The following is a 24,227-nucleotide window of genomic DNA, read 5'->3' on the forward strand; positions in this document are numbered from 1 at the left end:
ACAGAAAGCACTTCATACCGATCCCTTGGTTGAAATGCGTGACCAAACAGAATAGAACCTTACTGCCACGCCATCTTTGAAACCACAGTCAAATTGGCCTGTTTTCTTTTGTTTTCTATTTTTATAGGTATCGTGCTCCTGAAGTTTTATTAAGATCTTCAGTTTATAGCTCTCCCATTGATGTATGGGCTGTAGGGAGTATAATGGCCGAACTGTATACATTAAGACCACTTTTCCCAGGGACAAGTGAGGTCGATGAAATCTTTAAGATTTGCCAAGTTTTAGGGACTCCCAAAAAAGTGAGTACTCTCGTCCTTAAGTTGTTATAACTTTTGGTTATTTATAACTTTTACCTTGGCTATCTGATATCTTTCATTTTCAAATAGGCTTATGTTTTAATGGTTATTTGTTCTCATAATCCTTTTTTTTTTTTTTTTAATTGGGTGGGATGAGAAGCCAGAGTCCCCACCAGGCTAAAGAAGAAAAGATTCTTGCCTTTAAGAACTTAAGGGAATGCTCTATATTTAGCATTGCTGACTGCATAGATATCCTTGCTTAGACTCTCCTACTTGCTCTGTGAATGTTCATTGGCATTGCCTCATTAATCCCAAGTGTCCTGGACCATTTTCGCTTAAGCTTTTCATGTTTCTTTCTATGTACCTCTGCCCTGGATATGTGATGTCTTGAACCGACTACTTTTCGATTAACTATTGCATTCAGCTAGACCTTACTTTCTGATACGTACTTAATAAGTATGTATCATTATCATTACATCCTAATTGTATTCACATGTGCCTTGTAGTTAACATCAGACAAGTAAACAGTTATTAGAGATTTACTGAAATTTGTCATTTCCCAGCTATGTGCAGTTTTTAACACTGGATGGGATGTATATAACATATAATAAGGGTCTTTGGGATGATCAGCCGCTTCGTATATCTGTTGTCCTTGTTTATTCAAAGTCACCTGGATATCATCCTCAAGGTCCAAACACCTGACAAGAGTTGAATATTCTGAAATTCATAGAAGTGCTTTCTCATTTTTTCCTAACAGTTCTATATTCCTTCTATACTCTCCGTAGCCCTGAAGTGTATACGTGGTCTGGTGTTTCATTCTTTCATCTATTTATGGTAGTTAACAGTAACATTTTCATACACCAGTGATTTTATATTATTTCTATGTTTTTAAATTGATTACTAAAAACGATTTTTCTTTTCTTTTTCTTTTTTTTTTTTTTTCTCTCCCGTCCCACCTACTTATATATTCCCTAAATAGAGTGACTGGCCAGAAGGGTACCAGCTTGCATCCTCTATGAATTTCCGCTTTCCCCAGTGTGTTCCTATAAACTTAAAAACTCTTATTCCCAACGCCAGTAATGAAGCTATTCAGCTAATGACTGAAATGTTAAATTGGGATCCAAAGAAGCGACCAACAGCAAGCCAGGTAAGATGAATCCCCCTGATACAGTGTTTTTTCCTTCCCTTCCCTTCCCTTCCCTTCCCTTCCTTTCCCTCCCCTCCCCTCCCCTCCCCTCCTCTCCCCTTCCCTTCCCTTTTCTTTTTGTTTTGAGGGTTTACAATACCAGGAATATTTTCATTTGCAAAGATAAGTCTATTCTCAACCAGGGTTTTACCAACAGAAGTAAGCCCAAAACCCTAAGGCATCCAATATGTCATGAATTAATTTCTAGGCCTACAAGATGCCTGGGAGAATTGAGAAGACAGCCACACCAATGATGTTCTGTGTCTGCCGGTTCAAATGAGGTTGAGGCTGAAAGAGATCAATTTCTCTAATGATAAAAATTCAGGGGGCGCCTGGGTGGCTCAGTCAGTTCAGCATCCGACTTCGGCTCAGGTCATGATCTCACTGTTTGTGAGTTTGAGCCCCGCATCGGGCTGACAGCTCAGAGCCTGGAGCCTGCTTAGGATTCTGTCTCTCTCTCTCTTCCCTTCCCCCACTCATGGTCTCTCTCTCTCTCTCTCTCTCTCAAAAATAAATAAACATTAAAAAATATATTTTTAAAAAATTCAGGCATGTGACAGAGAATTAGGAAGAAACTCATCACTGGTAGTAGAGAGGCATCTCTTCAGTTAGGAAACAGATTTTCTGTGCTCTCCTGTGGTTTAGAGGTGGGTCCTTGTTCACTCCATACAACAGTGTCAACCCTCCATAGGACTGGAATATTGTTCACTCTGCAGCCCCCACAAGAGGGCAGCAGGTGGTACCCTCGCTTGGCTCCTCTGTGACTAGCCCTTCTACATCCTACAGGTGTTCTCTCGCGTCGCAGTCTTGAAAATGCCATGGTTGTGTTTGCAAAGGGCTTAGATTAAAAAAAAAAATCTAAGCTTTAGCGTATACTTACTGTTATTTAAATATAAATTCAGTATTAAAATTGCCAAAACAGGGGCACCTGGATGGCTCAGTCGATTGAGCATCCACCTCTGGATTTTGGCTCAGGTCGTGATCCCAGGGTCGTGGGATCGAGCCCCGCTTTGGGCTCCACAATGAGCATGGAGCCTGCTTAAGATCCTCTATCTCTCCTTCTCTCTCTCTCTACCCCTCTCGCGGCTCGCACTCTCTCTCTCTAAAATAAGAAAAAAAAAATTTAATTACCAAAACATTATTTCAGAAATAATAAGGTTGAGAAATGTTCTCGAAAGGTGAACTGGAAGAACAAATGGGAAAGAATAGTCAAGACAGGTTTGAATAAGTAATTGGAGGACAGTGGTGGGGCAGACAGCTTGCCCTATCAAATATTAAAACAACCTGTAAAGTGATAGTAATTACAACAGTGAAGGTACTAGCATAAGAATGGACAGACAGCTCAGAGTTGCAAAAGCTGTAAGTCAGCAGAGGGGTAAATACGGCATCACAAATGGGGGGGGAGGGGTACCGTCACTGGGACAATTAGTTAATTCTTTGGAAAAAAGTAAATTTAGGTTATTTCTCACCATACGTTTCAATTTTTCAAGTAAATCACAGAAGGTTTAAATAATAAGAAGGACAAACTAAACTATTAAGAACTAGAGAAATTATAGGTGAGTATCTGATCTCAGGCTAAGAAATAGAGGAGTATAAAAGTAATAGAAGAAAAATTTCTTCTCTGAGTTTTCCCTCAGATTTCCCTCAGTAGAGAGATGCCTCTCTACTACCAGTGATGAGTTTCTTCCTAATAGAGGAGTATAGAAATAGAGGAGTATAGAAATAGAGGAGTATAAAAGTAATAGAAGAAAAATTTCCCTCAGAAATCTGAGGGAAAACTCAAATTTTTTTTTTTCAACATGATAAATGCACTCCTTAATCCCCTTCACTGAGTTCCCCCTATTTCCTCCCTCCCCTCTGGGTGACCAACATTTTGTTCTGTGTAGGGAAAGCTCAGATTTGATCGCATAAAATTAAAACTTTCTCTTATAAAAATCTTAAGATTAGAAGGCAAACAGCAACAAATCTTTTTAACAAATGTGGCAGTGTATTTTCTAATGTTTCTAAATATTGGTTACTTTTGTAATAAAAATGCAACAAAACTCTTTAACTCTTACCTAAAAAAGAAGAATGGGCATGAGACATGTTAAAAAGTCACAGAAAGGGGTGCCTGGGTGACTCAGTCAGTTAAGCATCCTACTCTTGGTTTCAGCTCAGGTCATGATCTCATGGTTTGATAGATCGAGCTCCACATCAGGCTCTATGCTGGCAGCGTGGAGCCTGCTTGGGATTCTCTCTCTCTCTCTCTCTCTCTCTCTCTCTCTGCCCCTCCCCTGTTCATGCACACACTCTCTCTCAAAATAAATTACATTTTTTTTTTAAAAATCACAGAAAAAGAGGGGCACCTGGGTGGCTCAGTCGGTTGAATGTCCGACTTTGGCTCAGGTCATGATCTTGCAGTTCGTGAGTTCGAGCCCCGCATGGAGCCTGGAGTCTGTTTCTGATTCTGTGTCTCCCTCTCTCTCTGCCCCATCCCCACTCATGCTCTCTCTTTCTCTCTCTCTCAAAAATAAACATTAAAAAAATTTTTAATAAAAAAAATCAAAGAAAAAGAGAAAAATTACCAAAAAAATTTTTTTTGATGTTCCCCCTCTTATTCCCCATGGTAAAATGCAAAAAACAAACAAACAAACAAACAAACAAACAAAAACCTTTGAAAAGCTATTTCTCTAAGTAATGGAAAATAGTTTTGCAACATAGTATATCAAGAACCTTAAAAACAATCAGAAAGTTGGATAAAGATTTCTGCACACAGATGTTAAAAGCTAATTAAAAACTTTCCATTGGGGAGCCTGGGTGGCTTAGTCGGTTGAGCGTCTGACTTCGGCTCAAGTCATGATCTCGCGGTCCGTGAGTTCGAGCCCCGCGTTGGGCTCTGTGCTGACAGCTCAGAGCCTGGAGCCTGCTTCAGATTCTGTGTCTCCCTCTCTCTCTATGCCCCTCCCCTGTTCATGCTCTGTCTCTCTCTGTCTCAAAAACTAATAGAACATTTAAAAAAAAAAAAAAAAAAACTTTCCATTGGCAGTATAAACCTAAATGTTTCCAAGGGAACATTTCAAGTTTAAACATCATTAAAGTAGACTGTTTGCTACAATTAAAAAATGGAGACTGCTATTTGAACAAGATATTATAGCAGATATTATAGTAGATGCTGTTAATGCCTCACCCAGATCTCCTGTGCCAGGTTGATGCACCTGTCCTCCAGCTTCTGTAAAGTGCTGGTTGCTAATGCTCACAGCTGCTCCCTTTCCTGGACAATTGCTCCAGCCAGCAAAAACCAGCATCACTGAGAGGTTACGTACCCATACATCTGCTTTGGGGACAGTCTAGATCCTTTGCATGGCTGACATAAAGATACCTTTGTTTTAAGAGGGCAAAACCCTGAGGTCAGATTTTCATTTCAGAATCCCCCTCCTTCTCTGTGGATCAGGCCAAGGTAGACTGGATCAGAGTTGGTATCCTAGGTTGACCCCTCCCCACCCTTATCCTTCACCCACTTCAGATTTTTTTTTTTTTTTTCATGAAAAGCACTCCTTCAATATATCACTGATACCAGATCTCCTTCTTAGGCTCTGTTTCTAAGGAATCTGAATTAAGGCAGACAGTATGAGCTCCTGAAGTTATGCACACTTTATACCTTCAGATAAATTATATAATCTGTGGGCACAGAACAAAAAAAAATGGAATTTTTAAAGTAAAGAAACCATTTTAGAGAATTTTCAAGTTCAAATGCTAAATTTAAAAGCAGGCTAGAATATTATAATACAATATGATTTTATTTTAAAAAATATACATATATTACATGACTAGAAGGAAGTTCTGAAAAAACAACCCATCACAATGTGAGCAGTAGTTTTCTTCTGGTGTTGGCATTAGAAATCATTTTAATTATAGAAATTTCTATACATCCTTTTTAAATCATTCTTTTTGTTCATTTTTTTTTTTTATTTTGAGAGAGAGAGAGGGGGAGCAAGCAGGGAAGGGGCAGGGAGAGAGGGGGAGAGAGAGAATCCCAAGAAGGCTCTGAGCTGTCAGCCAGGAGCCTGATGTAGGACTCGAACTCACAAGAAGCCGTGAGATCATGACCGGAGTGGAAACCAAGAGTCAGACACTTAACCGACTGAGCCACCCAGGCACCCCTCTATGCATCCTTATTGTATGCAATGATCAAATATTCCCTGCATGAGCAGTAAAGAATAAATTATTTCTAAGACTCTCCTCCTCTGGAAGGACGGTAGCTGATATTAAAGAGGAAAAATTGTTACAGACGAAGCCGTGAAATTACAAAACACATTTATAAAGGTTCCGGTTCCAAAATATAGCCCATTTCAAATTCAGGAGTATGACACACTAATTCATATGACTTAATGCAGAATTTGAGTGCCTTCTGTGTGTCACGCAATGCTGTATTTAAATTGTCTGTGTTTGTAGAGGTCCACTTAGCAATGTCAGTGTAATTAACACGGACACCAGCTGTGGTAGGGGACATCGCAGAATTAAAAACTCTTTCTGCCTCCGCCAAAATCCACCTCCCTGCCCCTAACCTCTTTCTTTTCCACTATGTCATAGCCTTGCTTTTTAGTGGAAGCAGGGAGGCCTAGTTAGGGAGAGATGGAAGTTATAGGATACAGGGGCCATGCTGTCCCCCCAGAAACTGCCCTTGCAGGCCTGAGAAGCAGCCAACTGTGGGTCAGGGCTGTGCTCACACACAGGTGGGGACCGGCTTAGGGCAGGATGTGCAGGGTAATAGGGCTGGGCGACCTCAAGGACCCCCTCCCACCTTCCCTCCCCTCCCCCCGCCCCCCACACAGACACAAACAGCGGAACTGGGAGCCTTCCTCCTTAATCCAGGCACAGGCTTACTGGTAAGGGGCTCAGCCTCCACAGCTGAGCTGCACAGAAGACTTCGGACGTTCTCTAGGTCAATTTTCATCCACCTTGGTGCTCCCGACATTTGGATCAGATCACCTCTGTTGTAGGGCTGTCCTGTTATTATACTCGATGCCAGGAGCGCCTCCCACCCCCAAATTGTGACAATAAATAAATGTCTCCAGAGGGGACAAATCGCCCCCAGTTGAGAACCTCTACTGTAGCTCATGTCCCCAGACAGTCGTGAGGGGTCCTCCACTCCACCTGCCACCTCCATGCAGCAGCAGCGAGTGGCTGACTGAACTAGTTGAAACTCAGTGATCAGGGGCACCTGGGTGGCTCAGTTGGTTGGGCGTCCGACTTCAGCTCAGGTCACGATCTCACAGTCCGTGGGTTCGAGTGTCGCGTCGGGCTCTGTGCCGACAGCTCAGAGCCTGGTGACTGCTTCAGATTCTGTGTCTCTCTCTCTCTCTGACCCTCCCCTGCTCACGCTCTGTCTCTCTCTGTCTCAGAAATAAATAAAAACATTTTTAAAAATTAAAAAAAAAAAACCCTCAGTGATCATTTTTTATTATTATTTATATTTTCTTTCCATAAATATCTGGTATAGTGCTATAATACACTCTAAAACATATTCACTTATCTCCTTTCTTAGAATTTTTTTATTGCTAGTAGGTATGTAGTTATCCTTAGGCTAAGTGTAGGCCTGAATTTTATATAATGTGATAGTTAACCGTTGAAAATGAAGTACATAGGTTTTCTTAACTCATTTTCTAATGCCTTTGGACCATGATCAGTATATAGCATTTTAGTTTGAATGAATCGCAACAAATTTGGCCAGTGTTTATAAGCTAGATTTTTTTTTTTTCATACAGAATCTTTAAATACAACGGTTGTGTTGCCTGGATGTTAAAATTACATGTGAGTTTGACATTCTTCCTACTATGTTGTACTTTGCTTTTTAAAAGAAATTTCTTTCCTAAATCATTACTTCCCAGTCCTCTTTTTGAAGGTACCACGTAAGGGAAAACTGGATGCTTTCTGAGTCTTTGAAGCTTATCTAGTCTAGTTCTATATGCTGAGCTCGCCGCCGGTCGGTAGTTCATGTGCAATACATGTAGGTGAGACCGTTTTCCATTTCTTATTTCCCTGCTTTTTGTAGGCACTGAAACACCCGTATTTTCAAGTTGGTCAAGTATTAGGCCCTTCCTCACATCATCTGGAATCAAAACAATCTTTACATAGTAAGCAGGTGCAACCACCAGAGCCGAAGCCATCTTCAGTTGATCTAGAACCTGAGCCTCTGCCGGACATCAACGAGCAGACTGTCAGACAGCCGCAGCCGAAAAACAGCCACCAGCCACTGCGGTCCATCCAGCCGCCACAGAACACGAGTGTCCTCCAAGCGCCAAAGCAGCAGAAACAGCCACAGACGCTATTTCCGAGCATCGTCAAAAACCTGCCGGCCGTAAGTAGCCCGTGAGGATCCTTTATATGCAGTAGTTTGGTTCAGTTAGGCTTTTGTTTTCTAGGCATTCCTAAAAATGCCTAGAGATGTTTGTTTATTTTTGAGAGAGAGAGAGAGAGAGAGAGCACACAAGTGGGGAAGGCAAAGAGAGAGAGAGAGAGAGAGGGGGAGACACAGAGTCCGAAGCAGGCTCCAGGCTCTGAGCTGTCAGCACAGAGCCTGACGTGGGGCTCGAACTCAGGAACAATGAGATCATGACCTGAGCTGAAGTTGGACGCTTACCTGACTGAGCCACCCGGGCGCCCCCTAAAAAAAATTTTTTTTAAGATGTAAAATATGATTCTATGTTAAAGTCCTTGCTTCCTCTGGCCGGGGCTTAGCATGAGATAACTTGAAATTCTAATATGGTTTATGAAAAGAAAAACTACCAAAACTAATGTAATAAAGTTTTGATGTTGCAGACTTTAACAGTTACTTAGATATAGAAGAACTGAAAGCATTTAATAGAATATGGGACTCAAGAGAGCTGACCCTAAAATCTTAAGGATTTTAACAGTAATTTTATACTGGTTTTAAATACTACTGAACGGGGCACCTGGGTGGCGCAGTCGGTTGGGCGTCCGACTTCAGCCAGGTCACGATCTCGCGGTCCGTGGGTTCGAGCCCCGCGTCAGGCTCTGGGTTGACGGCTCAGAGCCTGGAGCCTGTTTCCGGTTCTGTGTCTCCCTCTCTCTCTGCCCCTCCCCTGTTCATGCTCTGTCTCTCTCTGTCCCAAAAATAAATAAATGTTGAAAAAAAAAAATTTTAAATACTACTGAACATGAACAGATTTTTTTTTTTTTTTTAAGTGTCAGGCATAGTATAAAAACTTCCTCTTCCGACTTCAGTTGTTTGGTCGGTTCAGGGAGCTCGTCATGTGCCATATTACTGTCTCCTCAAGATGTATACTCCCAAATGCACTGCATTATGGGCATTTTAGGACTGAGAGATCTCAAAGAAAACTGCCTCGTTCCTTATCCATTCCTGCCACCCCTATAGAAGCAAGCCCTGCTCGCAAAGCCCTGACATATTCTAACATACATCTAATTATGTGTATGTGTATTGTTTATTATCTGGCTCTTCCTACTGGAATGTAAGTTTCATGAGGTCAGGGATGTTGTCTGTTTTTTTTATCAGTACAGGCCCCAAACCCAGAATGGTGCCTGGCACACGGTAAATTCTCAGATATCTGTTGAACAAATGAGTGAATAATTGTCCACATTATTTCTGTTCAGCACCCCCAGGGTCCTGACGAACCCACATCACCTTTGGGGCATTTCTGACTATTAGAAAGTTCTTCCTTATACTGAGCTAAACTCTGGTCTTCTTTAGCTTTTTTTTTTTTTTTTTTTCTTCCAACGTTTTTTATTTATTTTTGGGACAGAGAGAGACAGAGGATGAATGGGGGAGGGGCAGAGAGAGAGGGAGACACAGAATCGGAAACAGGCTCCAGGCTCCGAGCCGTCAGCCCAGAGCCCGACGCGGGGCTCGAACTCACGGACCGCGAGATCGTGACCTGGCTGAAGTCGGACGCTCAACCGACTGCGCCACCCAGGCGCCCCTGGTCTTCTTTAGCTTTTTTTTTTTTTTTTTTTAATTTTTTTTTTCAACGTTTATTTATTTATTTTTGGGACAGAGAGAGACAGAGCATGAACGGGGGAGGGGCAGAGAGAGAGGGAGACACAGAATCGGAAACAGGCTCCAGGCTCCGAGCCATCAGCCCAGAGCCTGATGCGGGGCTCGAACTCACGGACCGCGAGATCGTGACCTGGCTGAAGTCAGACGCTTAACCGACTGCGCCACCCAGGCGCCCCATTCTTTAGCTTTTAATAAAAGTTCATCACTCTTCGAGAAAGGCAGCCATTCAGATAATTTGAAACTAGCCCTTATCCTGCCTGCCCTTTTCTCTAGGAGAAACATCCCCGGTTCCCCCATGTGCTCTGCACATGACATCATTCACCAATGACTGAGTAATCCTTGGTTCCTGGGTAGGAAGGAGCTGCTGAGTCCCCCTTACCATCCCGCTGCCCCGTTAGAATGAGGCTGTCAGAACCAGAGGTGAACAGCAGGCAGGGAGTATAAAGCATGGTGAATCACCCCAACATCCCAGAACCAGAGGTCCATCCACTCGTGCCGCCGAAGATTACACTTCTGTCTTTTTCTTGGAAGGCACATCAAATGTTGACTCATACTGAGAGGAAAAGAAAAGGAATATTTACTGAGGAGCTACTAAGTGCCATGTACTATGCCCAGCCTTGGTATGCACTAAGTCAAAGTACCCAATACCCTAGCCCTATACCTTCAAGATGAACAGAGCACCGAACTACGTACTTAGTCTGCTGTAACAAAATGCCATAGACTGGGTGGCTTTAAGCCAGAAATTTATTTTATCACAGTTCTAGATGCTGGGAAGTCCAAGATCAGAGCGTTAGCCAATTTGATTCCTAGGGAGGGCCTTCTTCCTGGTTTGTGGATGTCACCTTCTTGCTTTGTCCTCATATGGCAGAGAGAGAAAGCAGGCTCTCTGGAGTCTCTTTCATAAGGGAACTAATCCCCAGTTACCTTCCAAAGGCCACTTGTCCAAATACCATCACATTAGACGTGGGTTATAAATTGGGGGGGGGGGGGTGGTCAGCAGTACTGACCCTGCCTTGTTGTCCTTTTGTCGCTTCACTGATAGCCTCAAAGACCCTGTCACCCATTTTGTCGAAGGCCACACAGACTACATACATTGTGTGCTTCTTACAAAAAATGGTTGCCTAGGTGGTCTGCCACTCCTTTCCCTTGATGCTCAAAAACTTTCCCTTTAGTAACTGATTTTCGAATCTTTGTCCTCATCCTATACCAAACGTATTAAAGTGGAGTTGGCACAACTCCACCTTCTACGTTACAAAAATTACGTACATTTGCCCCTTTCCAGTCTTCTCAGGCATACGACTTGATGTTACTGACACTGTTCAGAAGCACACAGACTCAGCACCCTAAAAAACCATCCCACCAAAACCAGAGCCTCAAACTCAGCTAAGTGTAACCTTTGATCAGCTCTTCTTGTCTGGGACCTGATAGCTTTTTATTCTCCTTAGTCTAGAGCTCATTCTCCCTGGCAAAGAAAACAATAACAGAAGTTGGCAAATACCATTTTCGTCATGGGCCATCACTGTGACACCACGGGCTCCAAGCAATAGTATATCCATTCTTTCAACATCATGCTCCAGAGATAACTGTATTTGCTGACCTTGCTTCCAAATTCCCTAATTTTCAATTGCCTTTTGGACTCCTCGGTTTACAAACCCCAAAAGCACCCCAAATAAATTTGAATAAAACCACTCTCTGATCCAAGCCAAGTCTTCTTCCTCGTTCCTTATTTCTGTTGACAGGGCCCCCATCCTGAAGTGATTGCTGCCTTTCCTTCTCTGCATCCATTAGGATTACACTCAGTGACTTACGATGGAAACCTGACCCCTGAGGCTCCAACAGTAATGGGTTGTTTTCCCACATGACAAGAAGTCAGCGGTGGGCCAAACCAGGGCTCCGGCAGCTTGTAGAAGGAACCAGACCGCTTCTGCCTTCCTGTTCTACCATGGTTAGCAAGCGGCTTTCCTTCCTATGGCCACAACGTGGCTGCCGTTCCTTTGGGACGGCATCTGCATTCTAGAAGAGGGAAGAGTGATGGGGCCCCTGGGTGGCTCAGGCCGTTAAGCGTCCGACTTCAGCTCGGGTCACCATCTCACTGTTTGTGAGTTCGAGCCCCGCGTCGGGCTCTGTGCTGACAGCTCAGAGCCTGGGGCCTGCTTCGGATTCTGGGTCTCCCTCTCTCTCTCCCTCTGTCCCTTCCCTGCTTGAGCTCTCTCTCTCTCTCTCTCTCTCTCTCTCTCTCTCTCTCTCAAAAATAAACATTAAAAAAAACAACAACACTGGCATGTCATGCTAGCTGTCCCAGAAATCCCTCTAGTAGACTTCCACTGACAACTCATTGGCTAGATTGTGTCACATGGCTACCAACAACTGCAAAGGCAGCTGGGACTTCAGGTATTTAAGCTGCTGCAACGAGTGCTGCCACACTCTTCTCTCACATCTGTTCACATGGATGCAAAGTCCAGGCCTTTAATTCCTCGTTAAGAGCACACGTGTTCTTTCCCGAGCATTCCAGCGACTAGGAATCTGTTGGCCTTGCCACTGCATGCCAGTATAACTGCAAAGGCCTCCCATCTGAAGAGTCTGGCCTTCGGGAATGCTGCCTGTATCTCCTCACTTTTTAGCTCAAAAAACATCCAGTGTTTTCCACTGCTCACAGGAGAGCTGCAGCTCATTAGGCAGACGCTGGAAGGCCTTCAGACTCCGGCATCAGTCTGTCCTTGCAACCCTGTCTTTCACTACTTCTAGCACCAACTATCTGCCTTGATAAGCACCAACCACCCTTCCTTCCCAGAACACACTCTGGCACTTTTCTGTCAGAAAGTCACCCTCTTTCCCTCTTCCAAACTCTGGAACAACAACAATAGTAATAATCGTACCACCTAACTCAGTGACTCTCGTCACGTGTTAGGCCCTAACCGAAGGACTTCCGATGTATTTTACTATTAAATTCAGAAACACTAATTAGATGAACATTGGATATCACCATTTAAGGAGGAGGAAACCGAGCCTTTGAAATGTTCAGTCACTTGCCCAAAGAGACAGTCACACACATGGCAGTTTTTCCAAATTATACGGCGGTGAGCAGTTCTGATCCTTAAGTGTTCGAGTCCTCCCCCAACCCAATGTCAGAGATCTCTCCTTCCTCGGAACCCCTATCCTGTTTTTAGCACGTGCTACCTATTTTTGTTAACACTTTTCAACGTGTGTACGTGTTATCTTAACGGTACGGAAGGCCCCTCGAGATCAGGTACTCTTAGTATAAGGTAGAGTAGCTTGTGCATAAAAGGCATTCAGCAAATGATTAGAGATGATGATGACTGATTTTCCACCACAGAAGCCAAATGGTACCCTGGGGCACAAAAGTGCTAGGAGGCGCTGGGGTCAGACGGTGTTCAAGTCTGGAGACAGCTGGGAAGAGTATGAGGATTACGATCTTGGAGCCTCCTATTCCAAGCGGCCGAGCATGGGTGTATTCAAAGAAAAGAGGAAAAAAGATACCCCATTCCGGTAAGATTTCACATCCCTCAGGAAAATCTATTTTTATCATGTATCAACTTTATGTCACTCAGGACATACAAATGCAGGGAGACATTAAAGGCAATAAGTAGCTTAATATTGTTCTCTTCCATAAACCCCAAATCTGTACACGTACCTCTGGGAAGGTAAGAATCTTGGCTTCTCACGGTAAAGATTCTCAGTATTAATGGCTGAGTGCTGCAGGCGCGTGGAGGGAAGGGCTCTTGTTAAGTTTTGAGCGTACCCTGATGAAATACGATCCCACGATTCCCATCTGAAATCCGCATGCCTATTTGAAGAAAGCAAAGCACAACCTGCAGAGGCAATGATTTCTTCCGATGGCGTTCAGGTTCCCTTATTTGTTTGTTTGCTATTCTAAACCTTTGGGATCACTTCCTAAACTTTTCCTGGAAGTTTAACGTCTCCAGCAGCCCCCTGTCTTTCTCTAAGCCAAGTATTCATGAGTGCACTATTCACCCTTGAGGTGAGGGTGGGTTAAACGTTGTGAACCAATGTGTGGGGAAATACTGTCTTTCTCTCTCCCTCTCTCTCTCTCTCTCTCTGTCTCTCTCTCTCTCTCTCTCTCTCTGGAATAAAAGAATAGGGAGAAAAACATATTGGCAGGAGGCAGGGAATTTTATCTAATAGCTATCTGGCATTCCCTTGGGGTCCACATATCTCTGAAGGTACATGGAAATTCTGTGAGGGGGACCTATGCTTGGATAATCCTCAGTCAATACGTTTCTAGTTTCTCAAATTCCATAGGGACCCTTCCCTAAAATACATGAACTTGAGGATAAACCTGCTTAATCCCCCTGTGGAAAGTCACACCTCTTAGCATTTCCATATGTGAGTGGCAGGAAGGCCAAACAACTTTGGAGATGCTAAGCAAAAGGAGAAGTCAGACGACCAACACCTTCCACTTGGAAGGCTTTGTTGTCCTATAGTATTTCTCTTCAAGGGAAAAGCCCACATTAGAAATAGGGAATTTTAGTCTATTTGTTTTTTTGTTTTTTTTTTTCAACGTTTTTTATTTATTTTTGGGACAGAGAGAGACAGAGCATGAATGGGGGAGGGGCAGAGAGAGAGGGAGACACAGAATCAGAAACAGGCTCCAGGCTCCGAGCCATCAGCCCAGAGCCTGACGCGGGGCTCGAACTCACGGACCGCGAGATCGTGACCTGGCTGAAGTTGGACGCTTAACCGACTGCGCCACCCAGGCGCCCCGGGAATTTTAGTCTATTTGGAAAGCACGTGTTGGAAAGCACGGAGATTCAGAACCACTAAAGCACCAGGACCCAGTGATGCTTATTCTTTTAAGTGTACTAGAATGTTCTATGAAACTGTCTGATTTTTCAAAACCTACGGATATACATTGTACATAATTTGTTGAAGATTCAGAGTGTTTATGGAATAAGGGTATGGAATAAGGGAATAAGTTAAGACTTATTTTATCAAGTCGTACCATGAAATACTCCAATTACAGTCAATCCTCATAATATTTCACTTTATAAATTATTTACTGTTTTCCACCTATTGTTAACAAGAAACAAGAAATAAAAGGATTTAATTTACGATGGGAAATTATAGATGTCAGCTTAAAGAGGTCAACATTTTAAAGACGTGTAGAGAGCTGTATAATTCCTTTTTTTAAAAATAATTCTTCGCGTCTGCGTTGGCCTACTCTGTACATGACTTGAAAACTTTTTTTTTTTTAACCCATGACGTTCTAATTCCAGCTGAATTTTATCACGTACTTTTAGGGGTAGAAGAGATTTGAATCCAAACCTATAGATCGAGTTTGTAGTCCACATACTTAATTCTGGCAAGGAAATGATTGATAAATTGCAGTATCAATTATTCCTTTTCTCTTGAAATTCGTTCGAAAAACTGTATGACAATCAATTTTTTTTTTTTAAATTTTTTTTTTTCAACATTTTTTATTTATTTTTGGGACAGAGAGAGACAGAGCGTGAACGGGGGAGGGGCAGAGAGAGAGGGAGACACAGAATCGGAAACAGGCTCCAGGCTCCGAGCCATCAGCCCAGAGCCTGACGCGGGGCTCGAACTCACGGACCGCGAGATCGTGACCTGGCTGAAGTCGGACGCTTAGCCGACTGCGCCACCCAGGCGCCCCGACAATCAATTTTTAATGTATTTCTTCCATTTTTTATTTTTTGGTATCTTCGAATGGCTTTACACGATTTAGACATAATAACAATAATGATTAAGATACTTCCATTTATTAAGCGCCTACCTAAATTTTAATTTGTAATCTTCATACTCCAGTACAACTATCTGCAGAGTAGACTACTGAGAGTCAGATAGGTTGAAGGAACAGGTTGCCTAAAGTCAGACGAGGCCGAATCCCAAACTAGACCTCTGTCTCTTTTTTTGCACCGCACTATTCCTTAAGCAATAAGAGCTCAAACACTTGGCGCACTGAATGGACCCTGCTATTGTCTGCTCAGTTCCTCTGGCGGCCTAGGCTTCCTCATAAAGAATACAAAAGACCCAATGCTAAAGTGTGAAACTTTTACTTATGAGGTTGTCTCTTTTAGAGTCAACAAAAGCAAGACGGTTATACTTGCGCGCACGGTCGGTAGACGTTTACTAAATACAGAGATGTATTAAGCCACGGCAGGAACAGGATGTGGTCTGTCTGCAGCCCATCAAACGTATAGCGGCAGAAATAAGACGTTCGAGTCAGCATGACACCAGAGCAGAGCGTGCACTGAGTGCTGCTAACGAAGGAGCTGCAAAGAGCTCAAAAGTCCTGTTTACGGGCAGCAGAGCACTTCGAGGAGAGGAGGCTTTCTGGAACGAGCGGTCTTGAAAGTGGGGCGAATCTCAGCAGCTGGCATGACTACAATGGGCTGAGCCAAAGGGAAAGAAGGCAGGAACGGGTGGGGCCGTTTCTCATGAAAGGGTCCACCTGCCTGTGCCTAGAACTACCCCTGAGCGGGTGGGGGCAGCCAGCAGCTGAGGGCCAGCCAGGCCAGTGTCAGCCTCCGAGGGGGACCCAGACGGCCTTACTGATCAGACGTTACGTGAGTAGGCAGTGACGGTGGCCGCGACGGTCCTCCCGCAGACGCGCAGGGGGCGGGTGGGGGACGCAGTAGCTGCCATCGTCTCATTTTTCAAGTAGTGACGCTACCTTCTGTGGACTTTCAAGGCTTCCAGAGTCGGTGCCCTCAGCCTCCCAGCACTCAGCAGGGGAAAACAAGAGCTTACCCGCTGCCGTTTCCCAGAAATCGGATTCTGAACTGTCAACTGCTTCCACCGCTAAGCAGTACTACCTGAAGCAATCCAGATACCTTCCAGGTGAGCAGAGAACATACAACGTTAATGCTAACTAGGGGAGGGGTCAGGCTTAAGCGTCCTGGAATATCTGCAGAAAGGGCACCACTGAAACAGCGCTCTCTGCCGGCTCAGCCTGGTCAGTACTTGTTCCCAAGTACTTTCTGGGTCCCCTGCCTCGGGGAAGTCTGCTCAAGAAATGCCTGGCAACTGGGGCGCCTGGGTGGCGCAGTCGGTTAAGCGTCCGACTTCAGCCAGGTCACGATCTCGCGGTCCGTGAGTTCGAGCCCCGCGTCAGGCTCTGGGCTGATGGCTCGGAGCCTGGAGCCTGCTTCCGATTCTGTGTCTCCCTCTCTCTCTGCCCCTCCCCCGTTCATGCTCTGTCTCTCTCTGTCCCAAAAATAAATAAAAAACGTTGAAAAAAAAATTTAAAAAAAAAAGAAAGAAATGCCTGGCAACCAAAAAGATGAGAATAGGCTTCAAAAAAAAAACAAAAAACAAAAAACTTCCTCCCTCTCCCGCCAAAGCTGTGCCTTTAGCAAGCGCTAAGTTTTATTAAAACAATTCTGCACCCCCGCGACACCGTTTTATAAAATGTAGCATTTTACACTGTTTCCTAAATGATCGGGCTTGTGTTTTTGAAAGATCATTGTGGGTAGAGCATACTAGGGGCTCAAGAGGCCACTGCATGTGTCTGGAACGAGAGGGTGATGGCTTGTTCCAGAGTGGTGAACGTGGACACAGAAATGGGTAAAATCTCCATGTATTTGAGCAGTGGAAAGACAGGACTTGCTGACAGATGGGCATGGGTGGTGGTAAAGAACGGAGGAATCAGTGTTGTCCCCTGGGGGGGGGGTGGTGACTTTACCCAAGAAAGGGGGAGATCAGGAGGGGACGGATGTGCGTAACTAGGGAATCTCGGGAGTTGGGGTTGGGATGTCTAGTGAGCATCTGAGTTGATCTATCTAGGAGACGACTCAATATATGAATCCGGAGCTTAGGAGAAAGATCTAGACAGATGGTGGGTAGTTTATGTCACGCCTGCAGGTAGCATTTTCTCCTCAAAGTCCACTTTAAAAAGAAAAGTTTAAATTCAACGTAGCCTAAAAGGGAATCAATTTTTAAGGGACCATATATCTATACAGATTTATCTTTAGTCCAAAAAGAGGGAAAGATGAAGAGCTGAGAAAAGAAGTTTTAGGTGGAGGGAAAGACACTGGCTTCTCTGAATAGAACAACAGGCCGCACATTTAGATTTTACAAGAGCTTAGGAGAGAGTGAGGAGGGGTGAGGTGGGGAGAGCCAGCAGTATTCCGGTAAGACAGCACCGTGAGGGCAGGGGAAGGAATTCTGGGTTTATTCCAGCTCCGAAAGAGGCCTTTGGGGGGAACCTTGGGAGGTGAGTGGTGACATGTGACATACGTGTTAAAAAGACTGTGTAAAGGGTGGATCGCACAGGGCAAGACCAGAAGCAGGGAGGCCAGCTGGAAGCCACTGTGGTCCCCCAGGGAAACGAGGATGATGACTGAGAGGGAGCAGGGCTCCTGATAGATTTTGGAAATGGTCTTGCTGATGGATGTTGTAGAAAAGAAAAAGACAAAAGCCAGTTCGTGGGCTTGAATCCTAGGTGGATGGTGGTGCTATGCTCTGAGATGGGGAAGACCGACGGGGAACAGCACTGGGCGGGAAAGAGGTGGTCAGGCTTGCATGCGGGCGGTTAGAGTCGAGATGCTTGTGAAACATTCCAGTGTGGAGAGGCCATGCAGGAGGTGGAAGGGAAGAGCCAGGAACACTGAGGAGGGACCTGGGCTACAGAGAACGGCGACACCCAGACAGTATTTAAGTCCATGCATTGAACAGGATCACCTACAGAGAGACTGTGAGTGGGAACAATGGTAGCAGTAGAGGAGGAGGAGGAGGACAACTCGAGAGAGAGGAAAGGAAGGAACCAGGCGGCTGAGGGGGAAAAACCATGAACAGGGGGTTTGCAGAAGCTGAGAAGGAACCATTTCCCTGAAAGAGTTTGCTGCTTAGCGGTTATGAGAAGGGACAGAAATGCCTGATTAAACTGAACAGTGGAGAGGTCCCTGAAGGACCTGAAACTTGGCGAGCAGTTTCAGTCTGGAATGGTGAGGGAGAACGAGGCTGGAGTGGGCTGCAAAGTGATGAGAGGTGAGAAGTTAGTGACTGAACAGGTAGACAACTCTGGAGATGCTTCGCTGTGACATTTTGGTGTTGATACCATGAGGAGTTCCGATCCTGCTGCAAAAGCAGGGATGTAACAAAATTCCCAGAACACAGATTCATGGGGGATATTTTCCCCTGTTTAAACATAAATCAATCCTATAGCAAATCGATATTTTCTTATCTGTACAAGGGAGCCCTCTGGCGGTGGGAAAGGCAACTGTAAGTTTTTATCAGGATAAATAGATCCAAAGCACTCTGTTTTCATAGTTCTGCTCCCTAATGTGGTTTTCTGGGACATATTTCAGGATACCTGAAACTGGTCTGGTCATTTCCTTTTTAACTAGAAAGATCTATCCGATCCTGCAAATTACTGTGGGTCAGAAGCATGGCTATAATTGAGACCATAAATAGACTTGAAATTAGAGCTGCTTGAAATCTAAACTTGAGTCTTTCTGTTTCCCTGTTGGCATTTTTTTTGCCTTGAAGATGCCCCTCTAGAGCTGGATGAGATTTGAAACTAGAATTGAGCTCAGTTCAGTCACTTAGACAAACATTTACTGAGCACCTGTCATGAGCCAGCGATGACTGCAGAGGATAGAAACCGAAATAAGAAATGATGCTTGACATTTACGATCCATAGTTATTTTTATAATTAAGTATCTTTAGGAATTAAAAAAAAAAAAGAATATGTTTGGGGGCTTTTTTTTTTTTTTTTTTTTTTTTTTTTTACCATAAAGCCAAGTATAAAAGCATCAATTGGTTCTTAAGCGTCAATCTTTAGGATCATGGGAGCTCTAGAAATGTACCATATACTTTCAGGGCAGCATGGCATTATTCTACAAGACTTGGCAGATCTGTGACATTGGCCTGCAGGGAGAGGGACGCAAGAGTCCTAGTTATTGACCTGCTACTGACCGGCTGTTTACTGGAACAAGACTTTGAGACTGTTTTCTGTTACTTACAGTGGGACTGCACTCACCTCTCCGCTCACCCTGTAAGCCTTAGGTACTTAATTATCGCATAAGGGAGCCGCAGAGTGTGCGATGGAAGTGAAAACCATCCCTGGGGGTGCCCTCTGGTCTCACTCCCTGCTCCCAGAGCTGGGCTCTCTGGCACAAACCGATGCCACCACGCAGGCGGGGAGGGCCACTCCTTCCACAGCACTTTTGAAACCCTGCTCCTTCTCAAGTCTGTTTATCGCCTCTGTCCTTCCTTCCACCCTGTGTATTCAACGTGCTGTGTTATTTCTACACTTGCCTTTCCCACTGCATTTTAAATTTCTTAACCTGGCACACAAATCCCTACTTGATTTGACCCCTGCCCCCTTCTCCATCTTTATTTTGTGCCAGTCCCACTTCTTTCTCCATCCATGGAATGTCTCGGGGTTCCTTCCCATCTTGGGTCCCCAGCCTACACTGTGGCCTCTCCCAGGAGCACAGCTCCCACCCCCCTCCCAAGTCCTAATCAGATTCACATTTCAGCTTAAAATTACTTTTTTTAAAGAAAGACTGGTGGGACTTTTAAAGAAAGTTTCTTCTGTTATTTGCCTGTCCTCTCAGCACCAGATTCCTTTAAACAATTTATATACCATTAATTACCTATTTGTAACTGTTAATGTTTCCCTTCCCTTAGGTTGTTAAGACCCAAAAGGGTAGACACTATTTTGCTCACCTTTTGTCCAATGCCATACACAATGCCTGGCATGTGATAGGTACTCAGTAAATATGTGTTCACTGATTTACTTTCCTCTGAGGCAAGGGATGATGGTATATTCATTTCTACCTCTGTCTGTCAGTGTTTGGTATATAGAAGATGCCCAGTAAAAGCTTGTAAACTAATATGTAAATGACTTCACATTCTAGATTGTGTCAATTTCCAAGAAATCTGGAATGTTCAAAAAGACAAAATTGAAGCAATTGTCTTTGCTAATGGATATATTAAAAAAAAAAAAAAAAAAAAAAAACTAGGGATATCCGAAGGCTAACTGGATTAACAAAATAATTTAACTGCTCAGGCCCCATTCTTTGTTGAACTACATTTATGAAAACTGTTCATTTAAGGAGATTAGTTTTTCCCCCCTACCTTGCCTTGTCTTTGGGGGTAAAGGATTTTTTTGTATTGACTTTTTCATATGAGTTATTGCTACCTTTTTAGTAAGTGCATCTTCTTTACTGTCAGGCAAGTGCCTATGATATATAGTTCTATTGGTACGTCTTTTATCAGAATCCGAAATCCATAAGGAGCTCTATGCGATAAGAAAGGCAAATTATTTACATGGAGGAGTGTTTCATTAGAGTACTGATGACTGGTAACTTTGAGGCTCAGTACAGAATAGCCTGGCCTTTTTATGGCTTCAAAACAAGGGATATTATTATATGTCTCATAAATGTGAAACCTTGCTGAGGAGTTCACTCTCTGAAGAGCCAGAGCTCATCCTGTCAGGAAAGAGGTGCTAACTTCCTACATTAATGGTAGTCCTTGGTGAGGATTTTTCTTGTATTTGCTAAAGAAAACACATGTACGACCCAGAGACGTAGACTGTGTGATGTCTTTACCTTCTCATAAGTTGCATCCAATTTATTATCAGTGAAAAGAAGTCACGTTCAGGAAGTTTTCAAATCTCTTAAGAATAAGTTAAAACACCACCCTTTGACCATTAGTACCAAAGTCTAAAGTTGACTCCACATTTCACAGATTTCAGAAAATCATAAAGAGTTTAGATTTTATTATTGTCTAATATGCAATAAGTTTCGGAGATCTTTACACACCACATGCAAGCTCTCAATTCTCCTGGCTACACTAAGTGCTCCTCAAGGGTCTGGCGTATATCCACGAATTTTTAAGTACGTACTTAAAACAAGTCAATTTGAAGAAAATTTTTGTACCACCTCAATTTTTATAAGACGTTGAGCCAGAGATGTCCAATGTTCAATGATTATTACTTGTATTATAGAAAATACCTTGTGTTTGCAAAACACACTGTGAGGATTCCACATTATTGAAGGAACTGCTACATTGTAACAAATTTATTTCCATTCCCCTCCAACTTATTTCCAGTGTTCATTTGAATGTATTATGTATTTATCTGTCAAGTTAATGATCACACCTTAACTTTTCAAATGACTACTTTGATTTTGTTCTTCTAAGGTGTAAATCCCAAGAATGTGTCCTTGGTAGCCAGTGGAAAGGATATAAACCCACATACTTGGAGTAATCAGTTATTTCCTAAGTCATTGGGACCCATGGGGGCAGAACTTGCTTTCAAAAGGAGTAACGCAGGTAAAGTAAAAACACACTTAAAGTATACATTTACATTGCTTTCCTTCTGCAGATTTTGACTTCTAACTGTATTGCAGCTGCCTTCTTCCAACTGAGATAACCTTGGGGGGCACACCAAGTTTTCAAACTGGTACTTGAGCACAGGTGGTTTTAAGGCAGTCATGTGCCAGATCTCAACTCCCATGTGGATTCTTTCCTAAAATGGATCTCCCTGAGCTGTGTCTCTATTCTCCTACTTTACAAAACAAAAGACAAATTGCCTGTTTACTATGGTTGTTTCCTTTTTCCCCAAAGTGTAGAAATATCACCTATACCTGGGGTGCCAATCCAAGAGACAGTTTCATAAGTTGGGAACGATGTTGAAAGAGCGAGTAATTGTGATAACTGGGGAACAAGTCCTGTTGAAGTCAAGTGGTTTCCAGTTCTTAACCTTCACAAAATTGAAGAGCCTAATTGAATTATTAGCTGACAGATAGTCAAAACTCACTTTTAAAATCACTGTATGAGTTTTGGTCTAGAACTCTGAATTCACAGAATGTGATGACAAAGCTGTAATAAAACAGCTTTCATTCCCAACTATCTGTTTATGTTAAACAAGGTTTCTCAGTGCTTACATTTCCAAAAAGGAACAAGAAAAAAGGGACGGAATTGGTCCTGAAACCTGATTTTAGCAATAAGCAACATTCATTTGTGGACACGCGGACAGCTTGAATAAGCTGCCGTCTTTTTCAGTGAGATGAATTTCCCCCCAAAATAATGCCTTTTAATGTTTAGTAATCAAAATTTATACTATTCAGCTTTTTTGATTAACTACATACAATGAATTGTCATAATTATAACTAACCTAATCCAGGAAAAAAGTATTTTAACATACTTAGGGTTATAAAAAAATTTTTGAAGGTTTCAATTTATACATACTTTTGAATGGTCAATTTAAAGACTTTTAAGCCTGAACTTATATTTGTTTTTCTTAACCTAAAATTATATTTGGATAAAATCTGGGCTTTGACATGAATGAAAATAAAATTTTAGAGAGAAATGAGATTAATGTGAAATTTCCAGCTGTTAAAAAGGAATATGTTCATGTATTTTGTAAGTCAGTATTGGTGGGCATAAAATCACCACGGTATTGGGGCACCTGGGAGGTTCAGCTGGTTAAGCATCTGACTTGGGCTCAGGTCATGATCTCACCATTCATGAGTTGAAGCCCTACACTGGGCTCCATGCTGACAGCTCAGAGCCGGGAGCCTGCTTCAGATTCTGTGTCTTCCTCTCTCTCTGCCCCTCCCCACTTGCACATGCTCTCTCTCTCAAAAATAAACAAACATTAAAAAAAAAGTCTTTAAATCACCATGGTACTTAGATTCCATTGGTTATGGTTAAAGGAGAGATGGAATAGTTTTATTTTTAAATGTCTATAATTAAAATATGCCACAAAGGACAACTTTTGGAACTATAAAACTTATGCTGAAGGATCTTACATATCATTTGAAAATGTGTAAAGAAGTAAAGCATTCTTTTTAAAAAAATAGATAGATAGTTTTCTGGTATTGGACCCAAAAACCACCTGAGGATCACTATGGTAATCTACTGGGATATTCTTTTTTCTTTTTTTTTTTTAATGTTTTTATTTATTTATTTTTTAATGTTTATTTATTTTTGAGAGAGACAGAGACACAATGTGAGTGGGTTAGGGGCAGAGAGAGAGGGAGACACAGAAGCAGAAGCAGGCTCCAGGCTCTGAGCTGTCGGCACAGAGCCCGACGCGGGGCTCGAACTCACGGACCGTGAGATTACCGCCTGAGCTGAAGTCGGACGCTCAGCCGACTGAGCCACCCAGGCGCCCCATCTACTGGGATATTCTGATGTGACGTTAATCTTAACACTGTGGACATTTTAAGTGTCAAACACTGCAGCACTGTAATTCACTTTTTTTTGCCAGTATTTTAAAATAATATCCACCGAACCAATACAAATGAGTTATGGTTAAATACAACTTTGAGTCTCGGGGGAATCTATACTTGGCTGGCATCAGATGAAAGCTGTGACCACACATGAGAATGCTTTCTCATGTTAAGGGTTCTTCCTGATCTTTTCATTAATCATCTAATCAATCCATTTTTTTTTTCTCTGCTTTTCCTAAAACATTCTTATTATTCATTCTTTCTTTCTACCTGCCTTCTCTTCAGAGGAAAGCATAATTAAACCAATTGAAAAACTATCATGTAATGAAAGTTTTCCTGAAAAATTAGAGGACCCACAAGGTAATTTCTGGGCATTCTAGATGAGTACAACTTGTTCTTTGAATACCTTGTCCACTTTTCTTTTCCACATTTGCTCTGAATCCTGTCATACAAGGCCACTATGAAGGCCAAGGTCACCTTCTTTTAGAAGTCAGACGAGGACCAGGAGAAAGAGAAGCATTCCACATCATCAGAAACACCATTCT

General features: G+C 43.0%; 1 protein-coding gene and 1 long non-coding RNA gene across 13 annotated transcripts in view; one reads left to right on the forward strand and one right to left on the reverse strand.

Annotated features, from left to right (window-relative positions):
• MAK (male germ cell associated kinase) overlaps positions 1-24,227 on the forward strand; it is a 73,803-nt gene that overhangs the window by 27,640 nt on the left and 21,936 nt on the right. For 7 of the 12 annotated variants that reach the window (XM_058733012.1, XM_058733014.1, XM_058733013.1 and 4 more), the window contains 7 exons: positions 128-299; positions 1,276-1,443; positions 7,514-7,819; positions 12,831-13,003; positions 16,188-16,336; positions 21,647-21,778; positions 23,968-24,042. In XM_058733012.1, the coding sequence (XP_058588995.1) occupies positions 128-299; positions 1,276-1,443; positions 7,514-7,819; positions 12,831-13,003; positions 16,188-16,336; positions 21,647-21,778; positions 23,968-24,042 (1,175 nt within the window). The remainder of the gene's footprint in view (positions 1-127; positions 300-1,275; positions 1,444-7,513; positions 7,820-12,830; positions 13,004-16,187; positions 16,337-21,646; positions 21,779-23,967; positions 24,043-24,227) is intronic. The other 5 variants (XM_058733022.1, XM_058733017.1, XM_058733018.1 and 2 more) reach the window with 2 other exon arrangements.
• Positions 9,469-13,982, reverse strand: LOC131513797 (uncharacterized). Its single transcript, XR_009262802.1, has 2 exons — positions 13,149-13,982; positions 9,469-10,049 (listed from the first exon to the last, which is right to left on the reverse strand). It is a non-coding gene; the product is annotated as an uncharacterized LOC131513797 (long non-coding RNA).

The sequence above is a fragment of the Neofelis nebulosa genome, chromosome 6, assembly GCF_028018385.1.
Source record: "Neofelis nebulosa isolate mNeoNeb1 chromosome 6, mNeoNeb1.pri, whole genome shotgun sequence".
Classification (NCBI taxonomy): Eukaryota; Metazoa; Chordata; class Mammalia; order Carnivora; family Felidae; genus Neofelis; species Neofelis nebulosa.